The sequence below is a fragment of the Curcuma longa genome, chromosome 11 (assembly GCF_044706935.1).
Source record: "Curcuma longa cultivar G26 ecotype Majalengka, Jawa Barat chromosome 11, ITB_CL_G26_1.1, whole genome shotgun sequence".
In the NCBI taxonomy this organism is placed as follows: Eukaryota; Viridiplantae; Streptophyta; class Magnoliopsida; order Zingiberales; family Zingiberaceae; genus Curcuma; species Curcuma longa.
This window is the reverse complement of record NC_133871.1, coordinates 6,993,077-7,013,381: the sequence shown is the minus strand read 5'-3', so window position 1 is coordinate 7,013,381 and position 20,305 is coordinate 6,993,077. Positions and strand designations below refer to the sequence as shown.

The following is a 20,305-nucleotide window of genomic DNA, read 5'->3' as shown; positions in this document are numbered from 1 at the left end:
CCTATAATCAATTAATTGAATCTATAGTATAATCACTAATCATGAGGAAGTGTATACCTGCACAGGGGACAAAAATGACTATGGCTCAGCCACTCCCTCAGACAAGCAATGTGGAAGAGATGGCAACAAAGCATCGCCAATAACTGAGAGCTTATCTCATGCTCCTGTAGACAAATGACACATGAATTCGTCTCTGCTAAATGACACATGAATCCGTCTCTGCTTCATGTGTCATTTGTCTGCAGGAGTATGAGGTGGGCTTTCAGTTATTGGCAATGCTTTGTTGCCTACAGAGACGGTCTCCACAACAGCAGTCACAGATGCAGATAGAAGTCTCTCCCAAGGTGCATCCACGACGACAAGTTCATTCTGACCAAATAATGTAAGATTAGACTCAGTCATCAAAATGCGAAATATATCATCGGTGTAATCAAAAAGAGAAAAGACAATTAATGTAATATGAGAGATGGATCCCTCCTTTATCCTCCCTATTGGCATTAGTTTCATATAAAAATGTAAAACTAAAATAAATGTTGAGATATCAAACTGGAAATTTATATGATCTATGAAAGTTTAAGAAATCAAAAAAGTTTAAGAAATATTCCAGACCTCAGATCTTTTTCTGGATTATTGCTGATGGAACGCTCGAAAATGAATATAATACCAATACTGGAGGCTCTGACTGTCGACATATATTGCCTGGCCATTGATTCGAAGATAAATTCTTTCTTCATCTTCGCCATCACTCGAAAATGAATACCAATACTGGAGCTCTGACTGTCGACATATATTGCCAATACTGGAGGTTGGAGAAGAAAGAATTGCTCTTCGCCAGGCAAGTCGCAAGAAAAAATCGCCGCTGTCGCCGGACATCGAGGAGAAAGAGTAACCCCTAGCGAAGTAGCTGTAAACCTATAGAGAAAATTAAGAAAAAAATTTTAAACCAATTTTTTAAAAAAATATTTAAATATAAATAATTTTTTATAAAAAATAATATTTACAATACTAATCAAACATTTTAAAATTTCAAAAATATATATATAAAGAATTCATCTTTAATTTATTTTTTAAATTTATAATTTGATTTTAAATACTGATTTATCAAATTTTAAATCTACATCAAAAACTTATTTTATTCAAAAAGAACAATTTTTTAAAAAAAATTAAAATTTTCTTATTGTATGAAGAAAATAGTAATTTAATAAAGATACGATTCCTAAAATTTTAAAATCTTATTTTAAATCATAATGCTTTCATTTCTATTAACTAGAAATGCAAAAAATAAAATTAAACACTTAAAATTATAAACAAAATTTCTGTAACTAGTTTTTTGATAAATGTATAAAATTTAATTTGCATTTTAAAATTTAATTTTTTTAAAATAACGTCCGTCCTATCTGATTCCAAATTTTAGTATTCCATTAACAGAATCAAGCATTTATGTTGTCTAACAATTAAAAAGAATTGTTTTTCTCTCCTTTATTCTAACAAAATCAGCAAGATGTTGTCTTGTGTTAGAAGACTTCACAGATAGCAACTAAAGTGAAGAACACAAATTATTACAGAGAAGAGCCAAAGGACTTAACCTCTTTAAATTCCTGAGGGTGGTCCTTCGGAGAGACCACGAAAACAGCTCCAATCCATCAACTGGATGGTACTTTTTATGTACAAGTTTCTAGTTAAATCCACTATTCACATACTGATTAATTAATTAGTTCTTGTTTGATTGATTCATTCTGCTATTGCTTTGGTGGGATCGGAACTGGGAATGTGAAGGACTTGACCTCTTTCAATTCAGCTTTCCAGCATTGCTCGATGTCTTGGGCGATCCTCTTGGCGTCGAGCGAGGCGCCCAACAAGCCACGCTTCGTGAAGCCGACGGCGTAGAGCCCCCTCTCGCCTTTCCAGCCGTGGGGGAACGGCCTCGTCGGCAGTCCGTCTTTGCTCGAGAAGAATCCCTCTTCCTGCAGCGTTGTTCATTAAGGTGAGGAGGACTACGTACTGAGGAAGAAGATGAAGGGATGCATGCTTTCGTACGAACGCACGTACCTTGAGCCAACAAGGCACGTTGCTCTTGTATCCGGTCGCGAAGAGCACTGCATCGAATTCTTCCGATCGGCCGTCCGTGAATTCTGCCCCCCGCTGCGTTAATCTCTTCAGAGCCGGCCGGACCTGCAATACTCGTGTGAGGAATCCAATCCAGTATTCGCAGCGGGTGCTTAATCGTGTACGAACCTTGATGTCGCCGGACTTGATTTTTCGGAGCGTGCCGACGTCGATCACCGGCGTCTTGCCGTGGAGCAGCTTGAGTTGGAGTGGCCCGACGGGGGGACGCGTCAGGCCGACTCTGTCGGTGTCGCCGAGCAAGAGGCGAGCGAGCAGGAGCAGCAAGAGGTCGACGGCCTGAATTGGCAGCCACCGGAGCAGCCACATCGACAGGCCGAAAGTGGAGCAGCCGAGCAATTCACGCGGCAAGATATGGACCTGAACAAAAGTAAATCGTGCTCGTTCTGATATCGTCGCCGATCAAATGGAGAGATGGAGAGGAAGAAAAGTTGCACCCTAAAGAATTAGCATTAGATATGAGGAATATGCACAGACCGAATCTCTGACGACAATGGTGGGAAGCGCATTGTTGTTGCAGAGATCCAAACAGACTTCCATGCCGGAGTTTCCGCAGCCGACGACGAGCACTCGCTTTCCCCTGTACGAGTCGCCGCTCTTGTACGAGCTGGTGTGAGCCACCGTGCCACGGAACTCCGCAGCGCCCTCTAAGTCCGGCACCACGGCCTCCGCGTTCTCCCCGGTGGCCACCACCAGCCACCGCGAGAAGTATTCTCTGCTCCCCTCCGCTTTCTCCCCCGCCGACGTGCGCACTCGCCACAGCCCCACCGCGGCGTCGTACCGGGCCTCGACGACCGTCTGGTGGAAGCGCGGGCGCACGTGGAAGGCGCGGGCGTAGGCCTCGAGGTAGTCGACGAACTGCTTCTTGTCGGGGTACTTGGGGAAGCCGGCCGGGAAGGGCATCCGCGGGAGCTCGCAGAACTGCTTGGGAAGGTGGAGGCGCAGGCGGTCGTAGGTCTTGAGCTGCCACAGCGAGGCGATGCAGCCGGCGCGCTCGAGGACCACGCTGGGGATGCCTCTCTCCCGCAGGCAGGCAGCGACTGCGAGTCCCGACGGGCCGGCGCCGACGATGACAGGCCCGGGGCTCCACACGCACCCGTCGATCTCTTGCGAATCCTCCCTCCCGAAACCCCCATGGCAATCAAACATAGGATCGTGAGCCACCACCTTGCACTCTGCTTCCGTCCAGCAGCCCATGGTCACAACCACAACGGATCGACCTCAGATTCCTCCGGCGACTAACATTTGCAGAAGGGAGTAACAATTAATAGGGGGCGCGCGACGGTAAGAAACGTTGATCTCATCGCATCGCATGCAACGCTCGAGAAACAAGAAGGATTCCAAGGATCTTATCCGGAAACGGAGCAAAGATCGGGTCGTCCCTGGACCCTGGAGCGAGATGACCGTGGCGGAGGACGCGGCCAAAGCTTCCGCAGAGAGCTAGGGACCTGCGAGTGGTTTATATACGCGCATTTTGGCAAACATTTGGTGCGCTCATCGGTAGCATTAATAATAATAATAATAATAATAATAATAATAATAATAATAATAATAATAATAATAATAACGGAAATCTATTAATTTAGAAATAATACCAAATTTAGATTGTGAATATTGGATTTTGGAGTGCTTCAATAGGTTAGATTTATTTAGCTTTTGAACTACATATGTGTGTGATTGTTCTAGTGAGTGATGGTTTTTGATTGGTAGGGTCCACTAGAATTCTTTTGGTCGAGTAAATCTAGCAAACTATTGTCGGAGATAATCTTTATTTTTTTAATTTATCTTTTAGATAATTTAGATATCCAAATGTTAGATTTAATTAGTCTTTTATCTAAAAGACTTTAAGAGATTTTGTATTTAAGAGTTGATCTTAAATAGGATAAATATCTATTGTTGAAAATCATCATGTTGATCTAACCGTTCAAGTAGCTTGACGATGAGTCCATGACTAGTGACATGAATTTTTTTTTTCTTTATATTTTTGATATATCCTTTTGGTTATCGAGATATCATTTCGGATTATAGATATACTTTATTTGGTATCATCATCACCAATTTAATCTTATTGGTAATCAAATTATCCTTTCGAGAAGAGATAAGTTTTTCCATATGAATAAGAATGGTAAGGTCAAGACAATGAAATTGTCTCAGCCAAGTGGTTATGATTTATTGAAAACCTATTACTCAAATGAACCATCCAAATTTCAAATCTTAGAGCGAACTTTTAATCTTGGAAGTTTTTAATAGAATTATCAAACGGATCAATCCATGACTGAAACAGATTAACCCGATAGAAATCCATCATATGACGAGACGGAATAGACCAACCTACTAACTTGGTAGGTTAAGAAATTTCCAATTCAACCCAATACAAGGTGGGATGCGGGTTAGATCGATCAATCCACGAGTCTATCAAACATAAAAAATATAAAAAATATTAAAATTTTTAAATATGAATTACAATTTAAACGGATTAAGTCAAAAATTTTAAATTTAGATTATAATTTAATTAAATCAAACTCACTAGTCTATTAATTTTTTTACTTTGATTTTAATTTTTTTAAAAAAAATTGTGGATCTATCCAAGCTCACCACGGATTGATCAGATTACGGACCCAAATGAATCAGCCCACTTGAATCTATTTAAAATTTTAATATAATTTATTTAAATTATTCGATAGCTTGTATTAAAGGCTCTACCTTTTTCAAGGGAGAAGAGGGAGAGAGACGAACTCCGGAGTGATTAAGATCGAACACTGGGTTCTTTAAAAACGGATCGGATGAAAGAAGACATTTTAAAGTGTGAAAAATCATGGATATTTCTTTTAAAATATCATTAACTTAATTGTTTCATTTGTTGCATACATTGTTTAATCAATCAATTAATTAGTTATGAATTTTTACTGTCACATATTAATTAATTATCAATAATTAATTGATTAATTTTTTTCAACTAGCAGACACATCTAAGAAATTAATTTGAATTTCTTTACCTCTTAATAACTCCATGTGAATTGACATTCTCACATATTTAAGTTAATATTAATGTATTCACATCTATGAATCCAACTCCTATACAAGTTAATACTTTTGTTTGACGTCCATATTGGATTCATCCTTTATTATTTGAATAATTTTAAAAATTAATTTCTCATTCACTAAAAAAAATTAATTTACTGTATAATCTTTAAAAAATTAATTTCTCATTCACTCAAGTGTGTGTATCTCAAGCCTTCATGATCCTATTTTCTTTCACAAAATCCTAAATACTTGATTCTATATAGTATGAGCTAGAGTAAATTCTAACTATCTCTCCGAATCCTAGTCATCACTACGCGAACTCTAGCCATTTCTCCTATCGTAACCATTGAAGCAGAATATGGTGACAACAAAATTACAATTGCTTATGACAATTCTTCTCTCAAAATCTATCCAATTACACTAAATGAAACAACAAAGTACCTTGTGGTCATGTTTGATGTCTATTCAAAGAATTCTCTCATCGTATCATAGTTGATCGACTCAATGTAAGTAACCACAACTCGCACGAGGTTACCTAGCTTCTCCTAGATACAATTCAGAAGATTAATTTGGAAAATTAAGGTGAGAAGACAATTACTTGGTATTTTTCCGAACTCGATGGTTAATCTGTGGCAAGAACTTAACTACTATCATGGAACTTAAGCATGCATCCTAGAAATAGTGTTGGTTCAGTAAAGTTTTATAAATTAATTGAATTGGAGCATATGAATGATTTTATGACCTAACCAACTAGCTACTATGATCGCACTGTCACTGATTGGAAGGTAGGAGGATTACATTAAATTTTAGAGGTAATAAAAAAAAATGTAAGGTGATGTTCATAGATGAAGCCCAACCTACCTACCCAACCTACCAATAAAGATTTTCGTAGGCAGGCATCCGTACTGCTCAAAAAAATATATACAATAAGACCCATCATTAAGTTAATTAATCATAAGAAAGTGAAGTGAGAAGAGTTACCTTTCAGATTTATCCGATAGCCGGATGGAGGAAAAGCCGCCGGATTACTGGGAAAAGCTGATGGATCAGTTTAGTTCCACGCACCTGCCCACGGACCGAATCCCGACACTCCGATTATCTCCAATCGAATATCCTAACGGATTGCACCATAATTATTGACGTCATATTAGGTAGTTAATTATTTAATAATTAATTAATAAATTATTATTCAGGTAAATAATTTCCTCCCACTTTATATTAATGTTTTTGTCGATCTTTAGAGTTTAGAGTTTAAATAATTTTATTCGTTGAAATTATTTGATTTTTTTTCTCTCAAATATTGTTATCTATAATGCTAAAGTTAGGGTGTTAATTATTGATAAATCTTGGAGTTATTTTACATAATCTCAAGCTCTCATTTTTTTTATTAATCTAAATATTTAACCTTTCGAATCAATTAATTATCAATCCGATCTCATTAAAAAATTTTTATTGATCATCAAAATAAAATAAAAAAAACATAAATAAATCCTAAACTCAACATCATGAGTAGTCCAACACCACAAACATATCAAGTGCCCAACAGGAAAATTAAACCCTTGTTTTATGAAAATCTATCCTGATACTTATCATTGCACCAAACAAGAGGCAGCAGCAACGTCTAGTGATGATCGTTAAGAGTGTCTAATATTTTATTTTATCTTTCCTCATTTCATGGATGTGTGCAAGTGTACAACATATGATTTGCACTTTCGAGTTTAAGGTACACTAAGCACTCACACTTCCCGACGTACTGCTCATGCTTTTTTCCAGAAAATTGCACGCATTAAACGTTCCTCTCCTTTTGTGCTTGCTCCTGCAGGAGATTCCAAGAGGAGCATGCCCTGATGGTACCTGACGCAGACGTCCATTTAAGAGCAAGAGACCCTACACCAGCAAAGGTTATAAGTTAGGTACACGAGGTCAATTGACTTTAGAGACTCTTGTGTTAGTCGTAAAGATAAGTTGTGGAGGTGTCTTGAGAATAATAAATTAGATCCATCGTGCAAATCAATGGTAGTAATTTTGTTTGAGGAATCATTAGTCGTTGGGAAAGAGAAGAGAACAGAAGGAAAGAAGAGTGGAGATAGGTAGAAGGGGTTTTGTGGGCTTAAAAAGGTGATAGATTTAAAGGATCGATTCCCAAGATCTCAAATTAACTCTCTCTCTATCTCCTGCGAACCTATTGCATTCCTAATTTACCTATCTATAGATGAATGTGGCATGTATGATCTTTTGTAAAATTGCAAGATTAAAAAGGAGGTTTATGGAAGAGGATAATCATTATCAACGAGAGGGAAACCTCACTTTGCTTCCTAGAAAAATTATTGTTAAATCCATCCAAGGCGCAAAGCACCCAAAGCTCCTCTTCTCCTCTAATGTTCTCCTTTCCCGAGTATTACCCTGTATCTTGCCTTGTATGTATTATTGGATCGCCATGGTCCTCTTGTTTTCCTCTACCACATGTTATTAGCCACCATTCTCCTTAGCCGAACTGCTTGTTTGGAGCTTAGACTCTTCTTTTTGTGACTGCCATCTTTAACACGATTTCTTGTACTCTCTAACATGCATATTCTTCCTAATATGCTTAGATTTTTTTTTTTTAAAAAAAAACATAATTATATACACTTGCTCTTAAATTTTTTTGTTTATCTTAGGTTCAGGGAAAATACGTTACACTTGAGATTGCTTTTCTTATAAGATGAAAGTCACCTCACTTGGGATAGTTCCAATGCATAAAATCCAATGCGCATTTATAGAATAATCCAAGATGTCACTAAATAAAATGATACGCATGCACAATGGAGAAGCGTAAATATGACAAAATATAAATAAATAAATATAGTAGTAGCCTATGAGAAGTAACATATACAAAAAAAAAAAAACAAAATAAAATAAAATAAACCAAAGTAGCAAAATGAGTTGATTAATCCATAGTTGCTTAAAGTGATATCTCTAGGCAACTCTCAATCAACTCCACCTCAATATCTAAAGTGAGATCCACCCTACTTGCATGTGTAAGGGTGAAGAATAGATTGGAGGATGAGTAACAAAATAAAGCACTCGATCAATTGTTAAAAGAAAGTTATGAATGATATAATAAGCTCAAATTGAAAAGAACAACAATACAAATTAGCAATTGATGCATATTCATTGAGTCATGATAGGTTATTCTCAAATTTTATTACTTTATTTCAGTTATGAACATCTCGACTCCATATTTGAGTCATCACTTCCAACTACGTAAAATATAATCTAATACATGACCATCAACTATGATAATCATGCATCTATGATATAGAGAAACTCAGTTAGGGTTTGATAATTCATCTATGATATGTCACTCATTTCTTTGTGACAACCCAAAATCCATCACTTTCTTTGTCAGGTTAATAGGTTAATGTATATTAATGGCATAAATTATTGAAGCATATTATTTTTTACATGGGGTTATCATTAGTAACCTGTAGAACAATAAAAACATGGCATCTAATAAAGCATCTCACATAATAACGTAAAGAAAATAAGAATAACTATCATGGCAGTATGGCACCTAATGTAATGGTTTAAGAGAACACGAATAAGTATAAATTACCACGGCATTTTTGTAACCTAGAAAGAAACAAAAAAACAAAGTAAACTCATTCATATTTAAGAAAAGATTCATTATTTCTCAATTCATTTTTAATCATCTCGACTTAAAATATCATGCACAAGAAAATAAGAATAATAAAGGAGCAAGTAAAGGCTACCTACCTAAGAGTAGATTCCTAACTTGTGCCTTAGAACTCTTTAACACTCAGTGAGAGGATCTCAACATGCAACATGATACTATTACTCACTATTCTTATTTACAAGTCTTACAGAAATCCTAATGGTCAGGACGGAGTGTCCACATAGAGCACTCTTTATTCTTTGTCTCACCAAAACAAATTAATTATTAGTTTGAGAACTATCATCAACTTGTTCATACCTTAGCTTCACAAATAAGTTTTTACATTAAGAAGGGTTCAACCATCGGCTTTTTATAAAAGCACAAGGTACACATCAAGTTCCACACCTTTGTACTTGGTAATAGATCTTTAATTAGGATTAACAACACGAGAATAATTGCATCTCAAACAAAACAAACAATCTTATCTTACTTAACATGAAACAAGTTGCATTCGGCGACTCAAGCAGGGGCAGCAATGATTCGAGAGTGTAGAATCAAGGGCATGGCGGCTCATTATCATGCCCCAATTTAATTTAAGCCCTCACCAACGATCTAAGACTCCCTATATCAACATAGTAAATTATGTTTCATAACATAGAAATAAGAAACTTACCTCTAATACTTTGCTACAAGTTTGAGGATTATAATTCTCTAGGTAAACAAGATTTATCCTAGTTACTTTTTTTGTTCATATAAAATTTAGCTCTAAATCCAAAATATAGTTATACAAGCTCTCAACTAATTCAATTAAGTTTGGTATCATACTTGTGTTCAACTAATTCAATTAGGTTTGGTATCATCTAATGACTTACTAGAACTATACATCTAACACGAGATCATCCGTCCTAACTTCTCACATAAGACTATTATCAAACATCAAAATTAGGGGATCAACCTAACCACAATGAACCAAAATTATTCAACATTAGTTCGACAAGAGTTATTTAACATCAATTCTCTTAATTATAAGATAATAAAAGTTTGATCTCAATTATCTCTCCAATGTATTTCTCTTGCAAATGTCAAACGCCCACTAAATAGTGATAGACCAACGAATGACCACAATCCTCATATTCCTCTCAGAAACAATCAAGTGTTGATTGAGTTCTGTCTCTCTCCATTCACATGTCTTCCAAGTGTTCGTCTAATCTACTAAGAAATTTTGAACTTCAGATCGACCAAGCAATCTTTCCTGATGATTTTCACTTCAATTGTATCATATCTCTCTCATTTTTTGCAAGTAGATCATGTGCGGTCAGTCAAATATCTCAGAGCAAACAAGCTGGTCATAGGTCTCTACTAAAATGATAAGGGATCCACCTGACATGTTATTTGGATGGCTCATAGACAATGGTACGATTTATGATTTACAATTCTCATCCTTAGTGAAATAGGAAAGATGACAGAGTTTGTCTATAAGATGACTCAATGTTGAGGCACTCAACTTTTGAACACAAGTATTCCTATCATCATTGGTGTTTTTACTAATTTTGCCAATGTATAGGCAAATAACATAAAAAATAATAAAATTATTAGTTTATCTATGCTTGAAAAATATTTAGATACAAACCGGATTAGCCAAGGTTTCTCCAAGCATGCAAGCTTAGATAACATAGAATATCAAATCAAAAAGATCCAATCCAACTGACGTTGCAAGTGCATCAAATATTTTGACAAGTAGAGCTTTGACAAAGGTTTGCACCTGTATGCAATACAAATATATAAAACGGAGAATCCAGAATAGTACCACTGCAGCCGTTTTTAGCATCAGATTCCTACAAAACCAAAATGGCGACAGTCAAGTTATTGTTCCAACAAATGCAGTGAGCATGTATCCCAGTAATTGTGATATCTAATTGCTGCTTGGTCGAATGAGTAGAAGATCAACAAAAACTAGAGCATATAGGATCCAAAGCAAATAGATGCATAACATGGTGAAAGTACATATTTTGTTTCTGCATGAATGACCTGTGAAATTAATTCTGCTTAAAGCTTGATCATTTGCTAGAATTTCAAGCTCTGTTACACAGTTAAAAGTAAAGTGTTCTATTTGTTGTTTTCTAAGAAGCATATACACTGTGGGTTGCCTGACACTTGGATTATAGACTTGTCACATGGTCTGAAAAGTACATCAGATCATGTCTATACTCAGTCGATTTTCTAGAATGGAAAGGAAGGAGACAGTAGAAAAAGTAATAAAAACATGTGTAATTCAGTCAGTCTTCTCCCTGCTTCCCACCTCTGCCCTACACCTCCTAATTTCAGGACTAATAAACACAACCTTAGCATTGATGCTTTCATTAAAGCTGGAGAAGGGTCACTCTGTGTTACTAAGACAACATGCACAATCTACTTCAAGTTACTATAGCTCATAAGTTTTTATACATTATTAGCATAGTGATCAAATAAGAATGGGTTGCCAGATCAAATTCACGTCAAATTCATGGAATACACCATTTATTAGCTACCAAAATCTACTAGTTTTCAGCTCACATATGATAACAATGACATGTGATTAATTTCATAAAAGAAAAAAGGTCATGAATCACACCTACAAGCTCATACAACCTGATAAGTCTACATAATGGCTAGATAGAATCATATATATTTATATCTTTCAGATTGCATGTGTTAGAATTAAGGTTCAAAAGTGTTATAATGAATTGGTATCTCGTGATAATAAGATTAATATGAAACATTATTTTGATCCCAAGTATCTCAACCGAATAAGTAACAAATCTTACCTCCACATTATATATAATCACAATTTGGTTTAGGCTTCCATATAAAGTAGCATCATTGGTCTTAACGATGAGTTATAAAGTCACCTCAATATCAAAGATCTTCTGATCTAGCATTCGTCTATGTAAACTATTGTTTTCTAGATCATGCCACCATAAGATTAATTATTTTAACACCGTCAAAACATGGTAAAAAGCAGCAAAGATTAGCTTGTGCAATATACTAAAAAAATTCCAAGTGCTATATACACACATTAAATTGTTCATCCTGAATATAAGTTTAAGCTTGCAAGTTGCTACTAGTTTTAAATATAAACATTTATTTAAAAATAAAATATTTACATTATTTAAACTTCATACTAAATATTACAACAAATGAAACTTTTGATATAGTGAATTTTTGGCATATACTTAATAAACCTCCACCTATAAGAAACAAATCTGTGTGTGTGTGTGTTACTTAAAAATAATACAATTTTTTGGAAGGGGGTTCTGTTTCTATAATTGAACTGAAACCACACCATGGATAAATGAAAGCTACGAAATATCACTAAGAGGGTTGCTAAACACACCAAAAAGACAATCTTACCTAATGAAAATAACAGAGAAAAACAACATGGAAATGCTATTGATTCAAAGTTAATTTCAGAGTTGTAGTACAAAGGCACGATCACAGTGGTTAGAAAGGTTTAGATATTTAAACAGGGAATGTTCCAAGTACTTTAGATACTAACATGAAGTCTGGTTCAAAAAATATATGTAAGTGGTATGCAGTCATCACAAGACAGCATATTTTGGGTATGCAAGAGCATATGTAACCATTATTATATTAAAAAGTATTAACATTAAGTTATTTATCACTTTTTTTTAATGTGTTTTAGTTAACATGCTAAAAATAAAGGTAGCTTAAGATCTTAAATCAATTTGATTTGGTTTAGATTCGTTCAAATGAACCAAACGTGATTTTTCAATTACACATGAAGAATACATTCCATATGCTACCACCAATCTGGTCACTGCAGATTGCTCTTTAAAATCCACCTAAGCATTCAAATATGCATTCTGAGGCTTTGTAGAATCATGATTTTGTACATGCTGTTTGGTGGAAAACCAGCATCGAGTTGCTTTTAAGTGTTTCCAGCTAGATTTAGTTTGTTTTGACGTCTGCAGACTCATAAAAAACATGATCTTCATGGTGCTTCATACTTTATCACGATCATCAATGATCATTAAAAAAAGGTATAACATACATAGTCATATTTTGATGTGTTTGTATCAATTTTTTTCCCGGAATTGAATGGCAGAGGAGCACAAAGTTTGTTGAGTTTTTTCACAAAATCAGACATCAAAAGATCCCTCACATCGCCTTAGCAGAGAGGATGAACATAATTCCAAGACAAAGAGCAAGATGCTTGTTGTCACATGTAAGTTTGTTCCAAGCATCGAGTGAGAAATTAGTCACAGTTGTACACCTATTAACCTCATTGGTTGCACAGCTCTGCAATTGGTATCAAAGAAGTTATGAAGAAATAAGAGTATTGTGGTGCAGAATAACTTGACGGTGTTCAACTACAGAGCATCTGTGCATGTAGAAGTATGAACCTGCACAAATGTAACATTCTATTGAATGCAAATGGAACAGAACCCAACTAATTATTAGAAGGGTATGTGAAGATGTAAGGCTAAAAGCTATGGAAGAAGAAATGACAAATGAAATTACTAGCTAAAATCATTTCTCAATTGATAAAAGCTATAATAGGATAGAGAGCTATAGAAAATAAATGGACCTACAGGTTGAAAACTGAAGAGATCAGTTGGAAACAAAGGAACCTCAGTTTGAGTTTGAGTTAGAAAGTAAAAAAAAATATTTCCAGAGAAAATTCTTTTTCCATTTTTTAACAATTGCAAAGATATCATCTATCAGCCTGCCATGAAAATGGATTGGAAAGTTGACCATGTGGATATTAAGATATTCATCATGGTAATCATATAGATGAATTATACATGAAACAAACAGACAGCTTTTGAATAAAAGGGAAAGAGAACTGGTTTGTTGGTTAATGGAGAGTACATATAGTCTAAAATAGGAACCAAGAAAGTGGGTAAAAAGAACTTTCAATGAAAAAAGACAAATAAGATAATAGGGACACTATTCTGATACATGTTGATAATTAGCTAATAATAAATGATTATGCATATATGATTGAGATATTAAAAAAAGATAAGAAAGTCAATCACTGGATAGATTTGGACTAGATCAGATTCTTGGATGCCACTGGCTCAAGAGAACACCAGGAGAATATGACTAACACAAGAGGCATATATATATAAGGTGCTTTGAGATAAGGTTGAGGCTAAAGTAGATACTATTCAACTTATAGTTTACTCAGTTGCAAGTGGTGCCCTTGAGGTAATTAAGGAAAAGATAAATATTCTCTCTTATGCTTATAGGGCATGCTGCCCAAAATTAGAAATTTGACATTTTCCACATAGTAGGATGCATGTTAGTTATCAGCAGATTTCTGTTAAATTAAGGTAGAGGAATTGGCCCTGGATAAACCTCAAAGGTATGTCAAGCAAACAACAATGTACACACATAAATATGGCTTGAGATTGACACAAAAAAGTTCACATTTGGAAACATGATGATAGCTTCAAGAGTTACTTGGCATGGTCATATTTGCACTCTCCATTTTGGAAGTAGAAATTTGATTACCACAGATGCTTCAAAAGAATTGTGAAGGTTGAAGAGATTTTCCAGAAAGAACTCCAAGTTCAGCAAGAGATTTCACCATCCATATTCGATCAGAACACATTAACAAAAAGTATTATTGGATCTGACTATTCTCTATCTGAAAGAGTCATATAGAGCTCAATGGCAATGAATTTTAGTTTATTACTTTTGTTATTGTTTCTGTAATCTATAAATCCTCCCACTGTATTCAAATTTTTCTTTCTTTGGCTGGTGGTTTCTACTGTGTTTGGAATTTCGATTTTGAATTGGTGTATTTGGCATAATGTTTCATTTTCCAGAACAAAGGAGATAGACTTAATAAACACATCGCTATGTATACAATTGCCTCCTTAGTATCATGAGTTCATTGGTATTAACAAATTGCTATAGAAGCATCTGACAACAACAAAGTGGTACCAGAGCAGCTAACCTAAACAGGGGAGCTCACAGAAGATTTTCTAATCCACAGAATGTTCATAACTTGATAAGATCTTCAATTGTCCAAATCAAAATGATAGGCTATTGAATAATAATTAACTCTGGTATCCTTGTTATAATTACAGATGGTATTAACTATATCATCAAACTAATTATTTTGATCCTAATATTGTCATATATCCATAAAAAGAGTTTAAAAGAAAATTGATATCAGTCAGACAAGTAAAGATTATGAAATGTCAGTAACATCTGAAGCTGAAGATTGCAGTAACAGAGAGAAAGAAAGACAACTTACAAACTTACCTTTTATTGAATAATTAAACCATTCCTAAATTATCTGTACTCGAACTTTGGAGGTGGCATGCTTGGTGTATCAAAGCTCTCCAACACCTCTGCCTTGCTGCCTCCTCTTTTTGCATCGTTTTCTTCCTGCTTTTTACCACCGCCAAAAAACCCTCCAAACCAGCTTGACGAAGATGAAGTTGAAGAGGAAGACGAAGTGCTGTCAGAGGAATCGAGTTGGAAGGGCACGTGCTGTAACCCCGAAGCAGGGGCATTATAGGGGATAACTGAAGCAATGTTAGGAGGGGTAACTGGGACATTGGGGTCCTCCAAGGGAGGCAGGTTCTGTGGGACACTGAGGATGCGATTAAGCATGATGCCGGCGCCCTCAATGAGGGCGAGTAGGATGCCACCGAAGAGAGCAGACCGAGCGGCAGGCCCTGCACCCTGGCGCATCTGGAGGAACCCCCCAGTGGCGGCGCCGGCAAGGATCGAGTTCCAGGGGTCCTCCTTCTGGCGGAGATAGACCATAGAACAATCAAAGGTGGAGAAGAGGCCGCCCCAGACGGCAAAGCTGCCCCCAACCCGGGGGGCGTTCATGCGGACGGCCTGGACGCCTCCGGAGAGGCGCTCTCCGTTGGGGGAGTTATAGAGGCCCTTGATGAAGTGGAAAGCGGAGCCACCGACCGCGCCCATGCCGAACGCGCCACCGACGTCGTCCAGAATACGGTCAGGGCAGGGCTCTCGCGATGTCTCCGGCGTGCCCATCGCCTGCTTCGCACGGCTCCTCGACAACGGAGAAGAAACCCTAAAACTGCTTCCGGTACCGCCGCAGACGCGTAACGAGAAAGGACCGAACTCTCACCAGCACGAAGACTTAAATAGCGCGAGCCGGCGATTAGATGCAGCTGGTCTGGTCAGAATCGTGGTTCGGTTCGCCATTAATAAAAAAATTTATTGGAGAAAATATTGATAAATATATATATATATATTTCATGTTCTAATAATAAAAAAATTAAGAAAATATGTTTTTCCTCTACAAATTAACCTTTCAATTCAATATGAAACATTATTAATTTTATCAGTTAGAAGAAAACTGGATCATAACAAAATTTCCTTTTTAAGAATAATGTTGATATTTTTAATATTTATTGGCAATAACTGAGAACGGAGAAACCATAGATTTTCTATACTATTATTTAAATTTTTATTTTTATATTTTGCTTCAATTTAAATATTTATTTTTATTGACATGATGATTTTATTATTTTCTAAATATATTATAAAATTAAAAATTTATTTTTATTATAAATGTAAATAAAAATTATTTTTAGCGTTATTTTATTTTATAAAATTATTTTTTTATAATAATGAATTTTTCTATGAATCAAGACGATCGAATAATTATAATAAGAATGAAAATATTTAGAATTTTTTTTACTTTAATTGTGGAAATATGCATAAGATGGAGACAAGGAGCGTTAGGAAGGTAAGAGATCATTGGAAAATATTTTTTAATATAATACTTTTGATCTCGTATAAAAATTCCAGTAAAATATTATTACATAATCATTTAATAATTTTAATCAAATTTATTACGTCATCATTTTTAAATTATTTAGTCACTTTATAAATAAATACTAGTGAACTCTAATCATCTTGTAGAATATGCATTATCTATTTATATTAAATAAAACTTTATTTATTTTATTTAATAAATGTATCAATAAAAAATAAATTAAATTAAAATACTTTTTTTTACTTCACTGAAGAGTTGGAATATCAAAATATGTTTTTGATCATGTAAGAAATTATGAGGATTAAAAGGAGAGTGTGAAACATATTTGGAAGAGGGATGTGATTGAGAGAATAAGAATTGTAAGTCATTTGAAAGAGGATGAGATTAGGAGAAAGGTTTTTGCATAGGAAGATTAAGAAGTCAATTTGATAATTTTAGAGAAAATTCAAATAAAATATCCTCCTTTGAGCTTCTAAAGCATTAAACTAATATTTTTTTTTAATTTTAATTTTTATTTTTTGAAACTTCACACCGAACGTAGAGTTACTGAAGAAGATGATTAAAAATACAGGAGATGAGTTTAGGTAGGAGGAGAGCCAGCTACTGCACTGCCACTGACACCATTGATCAAGCTTGTACACAGACAGAAGAGAGTGATCATGGATGGTGAAAAAGGAGTACCCAAATGTCGGAGAAGGCCTGCAAGATGAGGGGGTGCAGGTGCGAAGGATTGAGAGCCAAATACGACTGCAGCAAGCTCTCCAAATCCTGCGCCCTGAACATTTGCCGTTGAACGATCATCTCCACCATCGACCTCCGGAAGTCCTTGTACGGATCCCTCGAACGTTTCTCCACCGCCAATCCCTCTCGCTTCTTCATCTTCTTCTTCTTTTTCTTCTTCTTGCCGCAGTCGATGACGGCGACCAGCGGCTGGAAGCCGCGGCCCTTGCACCCTCCCGCCGGGCAGTAGGTTGCAGCCTCGCGGCGCTTGCTCCCGCGCCGCGCCGACACCTTCTTGCTCTTCTTGGCGGACGCGTAGAACTCGGAGGAGCCGGAGGAGAAGCTCCTGGAGGAGAAGAACGTGGTCGTGGTCGTGATCGACTCTTCCTTCTCTTCGCTACTGAAGAACAACCCATCGTCGTCCCGATCATCGGTTTCGCCGGAGGAAGAGCTGGTGAATCCGTACGCGTCGGACCGAAGCCGCATCGTGTTTCTCTTCTCGATCGTTCTGACTGACCTCCGAGTCTGGTAATAGGAGGAGTTTCTGGAGGGGGAGACGGGGAGGAAGCCGGAGGAGCGCGCGTCCTCTCCTCGCAGTCGCCGGATTCATAGCACCCGCGGCCCGTTTCCCTCCCCCGGTTCTCTTCCTTCCTCCAGACGCTCCGCCGCTTGCCCTGCTCTGCAGCCGGGAGCGGCGCCATGCGACGGCTGCCTCCGCAATTCACCACGTCCACGAAGACCGGGTCGACGGCGCAGGCAGAGGTGGACGGCTTGCAGGCAAAGCGGAACATGCGAGCCAGGCGCTGCTTCAGCTTGCTGCCGCTCTCCATCAGCTGGGAGCTCTTCTCCTTCTTCTTCTTCCTGATTTGAAATTGAAAAGACAATGAGTAGACGATGCGAAGAGAAGGGAAGGTGGGTTCTTATATAGAGGCTCGTTCTAAGTGTGCATAAATAAATTATAGTTCAAAGATGAATCAGACACCTCGATACATAGATGAATTAAGGTTTGAAATATGGAATCATGCAAGTTTAAATTGGAATTTTGAACCAGTTTGATGATTTGATGGCGAGTGCTGACCTACCATTACATATAATGATGCATTGACTGGCTGTGACATGCATACCCTATTGCTCAATATATTAATGGAAGCTCCTCACTCCATTTCAAACGCCCGCCAAAGAGTCATCTTCTTCTTTCCCTTGAAGAAGCGTTCCTCCGTTGGGGCATGCATCAGTGAAGGAGGAGGTTGCACTTACTGCATCTGCCACAAAAATCCCCTTCTTTCCTTGTCTTTGATGCCTAAAGAGACAACCAACCAACCCTCCATTGTTGACATTAATGCACATTCCAAGCCTTTTGCCTTTGCAGCAAATTAGCAGCTTCCAATCTGCATCTATGAAATTGCAGATTAACTTATGGTAAAAATTAAAGGAAATTATCTCTCTAGACGAGTGCAAGTACAGTAAGGAGGTGACATCCTCGTTGACTCCCAAGCCTCTACTACAGTGCCATTTTTGGTCCTTTTCCCGGCTCAAACAGAGTAAAGAAGGTACGAGCAAACAAAATAGTTGGTAACGAACCCAAATTCCTAAGGCCACACTTTTTCTCTCAAGAACCACAGCATATCAGCGATGGGCTTGCGCCGAGTTTTTGAAATCCAGGAATGGAGGGAAGCTAAGCCAAAAGCTGAGAGTGACAAATGAGGTGGTGGGTTTGGTCACCTCTCTTGTCGTCGTCCTTGTTGGTTCACTGCCCTTGGCACTCGCCTGTTAGACGGATACCTACCTAGCAAGAGACAAGAGCAAAGGAAAAGAGAGGATGATTGAAGATTACTATTTTATTCATATTTTCATCCACTTTCAGAATTTATCAAAACAGTATGTACCTTTTATTTCATAACTGAAATACTCGTTTGTTTATGATTGATCTAACTGCAGAAATATGAACTTTCCGCCATTTCCGGGGAGGAGACGGAGCTTCACCACCTTTTCGGCAGATCTCATGTGCCATGTTCTCGAACTGTCTCATTGACTTGCCATTTCATTTTATACAATTGTTTAAATTGTGGTATTGGGACATTGAAGGCGACTGATATGCAAATAATTAAATATCATTAGCAACAAATGTTTATTTACTGATGCATAATAAAGAATGGAGGATTGATTGAGCCTGTCTTCCATTTGAAACAAAGATTCTACTCTGACATAATATTTAAATATGTATCCGGTCAATAACACTAGATTTGTGTGTAAAGACAAAGATTTGAGTGTTAAATACAGAGTATATTTGAAAAAGGAACTGATTCGTATAGGAACAGTATCTTCCCACTTGGCAAAACATGACGTCTATATAATAGTGGTATAGTGTTCCTGATGAAAATAAGAACCTATAAGGATGATTATTATGTGCAGAACCTTGACTTCATTTCCCTACATTTGAACTAGAAATCTGTCAAAAGTGAGCGAAGAAATAAAAAATAAACTCAGCAAGGTACGACTCTAATCTAAGTTATGGCAATGGCACTTCAAGATTGAAAATGCTAAGCCATATTATGATAGATATATGAGCTTCGTTCCATGCGGTCAATGTAGGTTTTCATAGGATCTAGTTAGTAGAGATCTCCAATCACTATTTTATCACTATTCATACCATGAATTCTTAATACGGGAGGCTGTCGACTGTCGACATACCTGGGCATTTTGATTTGAAGAGCAATTCTTTATTCTCCAACCTCAACCCACTCAGGTAATGTCAAAACCACCAAATCTTTGCCCTCGGTGAGGAAGGTCATCGGAATGTTTTCATCTTCGCCATCACTGACGAGGAAGGTCATCGGAATGTTTTCATCTTCGCCATCACTGACCAACCGATTCGCCATCATCGTCGCCCTGTCGTGTGAATCACCGGCGTCGGCGTTACCATGGGTGCCGATGTCTCTGGCATCGGCGTCGCAAGAATTGTAGAAAAAAATCGCTGTCACCGTCGCCTGACATCAAGAGGAAAAAAG

At 37.1% G+C, this 20,305-nt stretch overlaps 2 protein-coding genes and 1 pseudogene across 2 annotated transcripts; all 3 read right to left on the bottom strand.

Moving 5' to 3' along the window:
- Nucleotides 1-231: 231 nt before the first annotated feature.
- On the bottom strand, nucleotides 232-3,321 carry LOC141837037 (indole-3-pyruvate monooxygenase YUCCA2-like). Its single transcript, XM_074724516.1, has 5 exons — nucleotides 2,602-3,321; nucleotides 2,236-2,484; nucleotides 2,050-2,172; nucleotides 1,764-1,964; nucleotides 232-369 (listed from the first exon to the last, which is right to left on the bottom strand). Exons 1-5 carry the CDS (start codon nucleotides 3,319-3,321, stop codon nucleotides 232-234), a joined length of 1,431 nt encoding a protein of 476 aa, XP_074580617.1.
- Nucleotides 3,322-10,384: 7,063 nt separating this feature from the next.
- LOC141841353 (mitochondrial import inner membrane translocase subunit TIM17-1-like) lies at nucleotides 10,385-15,913 on the bottom strand. The gene is made up of 2 exons (XM_074729511.1): nucleotides 15,080-15,913; nucleotides 10,385-10,638 (listed from the first exon to the last, which is right to left on the bottom strand). Exon 1 carries the CDS (start codon nucleotides 15,824-15,826, stop codon nucleotides 15,110-15,112), a length of 717 nt encoding a protein of 238 aa, XP_074585612.1. The 5' UTR covers nucleotides 15,827-15,913; the 3' UTR covers nucleotides 10,385-10,638; nucleotides 15,080-15,109.
- Nucleotides 15,914-17,166: 1,253 nt separating this feature from the next.
- LOC141842440 (uncharacterized) lies at nucleotides 17,167-18,127 on the bottom strand (annotated as a pseudogene).
- Nucleotides 18,128-20,305: the final 2,178 nt, after the last annotated feature.